Source organism: Morone saxatilis, unplaced genomic scaffold (assembly GCF_004916995.1).
Source record: "Morone saxatilis isolate NCDOM2014 unplaced genomic scaffold, NCSU_SB_2.0 Contig23, whole genome shotgun sequence".
In the NCBI taxonomy this organism is placed as follows: Eukaryota; Metazoa; Chordata; class Actinopteri; family Moronidae; genus Morone; species Morone saxatilis.
The window spans coordinates 324,253-326,721 of NW_023339796.1; the positions used below are offsets into that span (position 1 = coordinate 324,253).

General features: G+C 49.9%; 1 protein-coding gene across 2 annotated transcripts; it reads left to right on the forward strand.

Moving 5' to 3' along the window:
- The first annotated feature begins 114 nt into the window (after window positions 1-114).
- On the forward strand, window positions 115-2,156 carry LOC118334371 (transcriptional regulator Myc-like). Of its 2 annotated transcripts, none has more exons than XM_035670273.1 (2): window positions 115-746; window positions 1,079-2,156. In XM_035670273.1, exons 1-2 carry the CDS (start codon window positions 140-142, stop codon window positions 1,630-1,632), a joined length of 1,161 nt encoding a protein of 386 aa, XP_035526166.1. In that variant the 5' UTR covers window positions 115-139; the 3' UTR covers window positions 1,633-2,156. The 2 variants fall into 2 exon arrangements, with proteins under 2 accessions (XP_035526166.1, XP_035526167.1); XM_035670274.1 differs by having other exon boundaries at window positions 1,082-2,156.
- The last annotated feature ends 313 nt before the right edge of the window (window positions 2,157-2,469 follow it).

The window sequence follows — 2,469 nt, forward strand, 5'->3', positions numbered from 1 at the left end:
TACGTATGGAAGCCCATTTCTGCCAACGTAAAATGTAAATCATTATTATGAGAAAGTGTCTCATTTATAATCTGTTAATAATGACTTATTGTTGTTAATAAAACTAACCTGGTGTCTCATCTCCTCGCAGGCCGCCATAATGCCGCCGGTGTTAACCATGTCCAGCGGGAACTATGATTACGACTACGACACGGTTCAGCCCTGCTTCTTCCTGGACGGCGAGGAGGAGGACTTCTACCTGCCCCCCCGCCGCCAGCTCGTCCCGGGTCCCGGCGAGGACATCTGGAAGAAGTTCGAGCTGCTGCCGACGCCTCCGCTGTCCCCCAGCCGGAGTCCCTCCCTGCGCGACGTCCCGCTGTCCGCCGCCGAGCACCTGGAGGCGGTCTCTGAGCTGCTGGACGAGGACTGCAACCCCTCGGCCGCCCTCCTCCAGTCCTTCATCATCCAGGACTGCATGTGGAGCAGCAGCTTCGCCGCCGCCACCAAGCTGGAGCAGGCGGTGTCCGAGAGGCTGGCCTCGCTCCGGGCCCGGCGAGACTCCTCCGCGACCAGCAACACCAGCGCAGCGGACGAGCAGGTGAGCAGCTCTCAGGTGAACCCGCGGTACCTGCAGGACCTCCACCCAGCGGCCGCTGACTGCATCGACCCGTCCGTGGTGTTTCCGTACGCCACGCAGAGCGGCGACGGGGTGGCGTCGGAGCTGTGCGTGGACTCGCCGCCTCTCAGCAGCAGTGACAGTGAATCAGGTGGGGAGCAGGCTTTTATTTTGAAAGGTTTACTCTTAAAGGTTTATTACATCCTGGTCTTATTTTAGCCGACGCTAGCTCAACTGTGATTGGAGCACAGAGCAAAAAAGGGGCGGGGCTTAGGACAGGTACATTTTTACACACTAAAGTCACTAAAGTCAGTTTTCTTATCCTGGTTTGTAATACACAGTGTAGTTATATAGACGCTGCCTTTAATATGATCAATATGTTTATTGATCTGTGATCTGTCTGAATCAGATTCATCTTTATTCTTGTGTGTTGGACAGATAAACCGTCATTAATGGTATTGAATGTTTTCTTGTCTTCCCCAGAAGAAGAAGAGGTAGAAGAAGAGGAAGTAGAAGAAGAAGAGGAAGTAGAAGAAGAGGATGAAGAGGTCGACGTGGTGACGGTGGACAGGCGAAAGTCACCACGGCGATCAGACGCCAGCGGCCGACCGCACGCCTCCTCACTGGTCCTGAAGCGCTCTCACATCAACGTCCATCAGCACAACTACGCCGCCCAGCAGCCCCCGGCGGCCCACCGACAGCCTGCCGGGAAACGCTTGAAGCAGGAGAACGCCGGCCGCAAGTGCCGGAGCCCGCGGTCCGACGGCGAGGACGGCGGCGACAAACGCTGGACTCACAACGTGCTGGAGAGGCAGCGCAGGAACGAGCTGAAGATGAGCTTCCTGGCTCTGAGGGACGAGGTCCCGGCGGTCGCCAACAACGAGAAAGCGGCCAAGGTGGTGATCCTGAAAACGGCGACGGAGTTCATCGCGGAGATCCGAGAGGACGAGAGGAGGCTGCTGACGACGAAGGACGAGCTGAGGAAGAGGAGCAGAGAGCTGAAGCACAGACTGGAGCTGCTGAGGACTTTACATTAACATCAGTTTATTGTTTATTTTGAGCTGCAGATAAAATCATATTATTGTTTGTTGTATAAAGAATAATGTAAACAGGAAGTGGCTGCTGGTCTGTAATCAGTCAAACTGCGTCTGGTTGTATTTATTTTATTATTATTTTAATTTAAACGTTTTTTACTAAATTCAGCGTCTGACCATCATGATGATCAATAATCTTATTTAATCAATAACTAGCATGGATTTGTTATTATATTTTGTATTTGTTTATATTTTTATATTTTTTCCTGCATCAGCGCGACAGGAAGCACTGCAAGCTCTTCAAAATAAAAGGAGGTCCTGTCAGTGTTACAGTGGTGTGAAATGTGTTTCCTCACATGGTTTATATTCTCGTCCTTCATTATTGCTAAACTGGTCTCCTTTATGCTAGAAGCCAGAGGTCAAAGGTCACGGAGGAGATTCTGAGGAGGAGTTGAGTTTATTGTGAAATCTGAAGTCTCCTGATGAACTCTCAGTGGAAGTGGTTAGAATAAAATGTGGTCTTGTGGGACGGTTTCATCGAGCAAATATTTCCCAGTCTGAGAGTCCAGTCACTGTTCTGGATCCGATCTGGTTCTGGACTCACACATTAGTCAGCGAGCTGCTGTCGTCATGTTGGGTTTCTCCAGACTGGAAACTGGGTCAAAGTTGAGCTCCAAAGTCAGATCAGGTTTTTTAACACAGAGTGGACCAAAGTGCAGTAACGTAACGCCACTAAAGAAACCACCGTAGATAGCAGCGGCTCCCAACCGGTTCTATCATTAATAAACACATATTAATATATAGATTTTAATAATGTAATATTTCATATTATATTAAAAC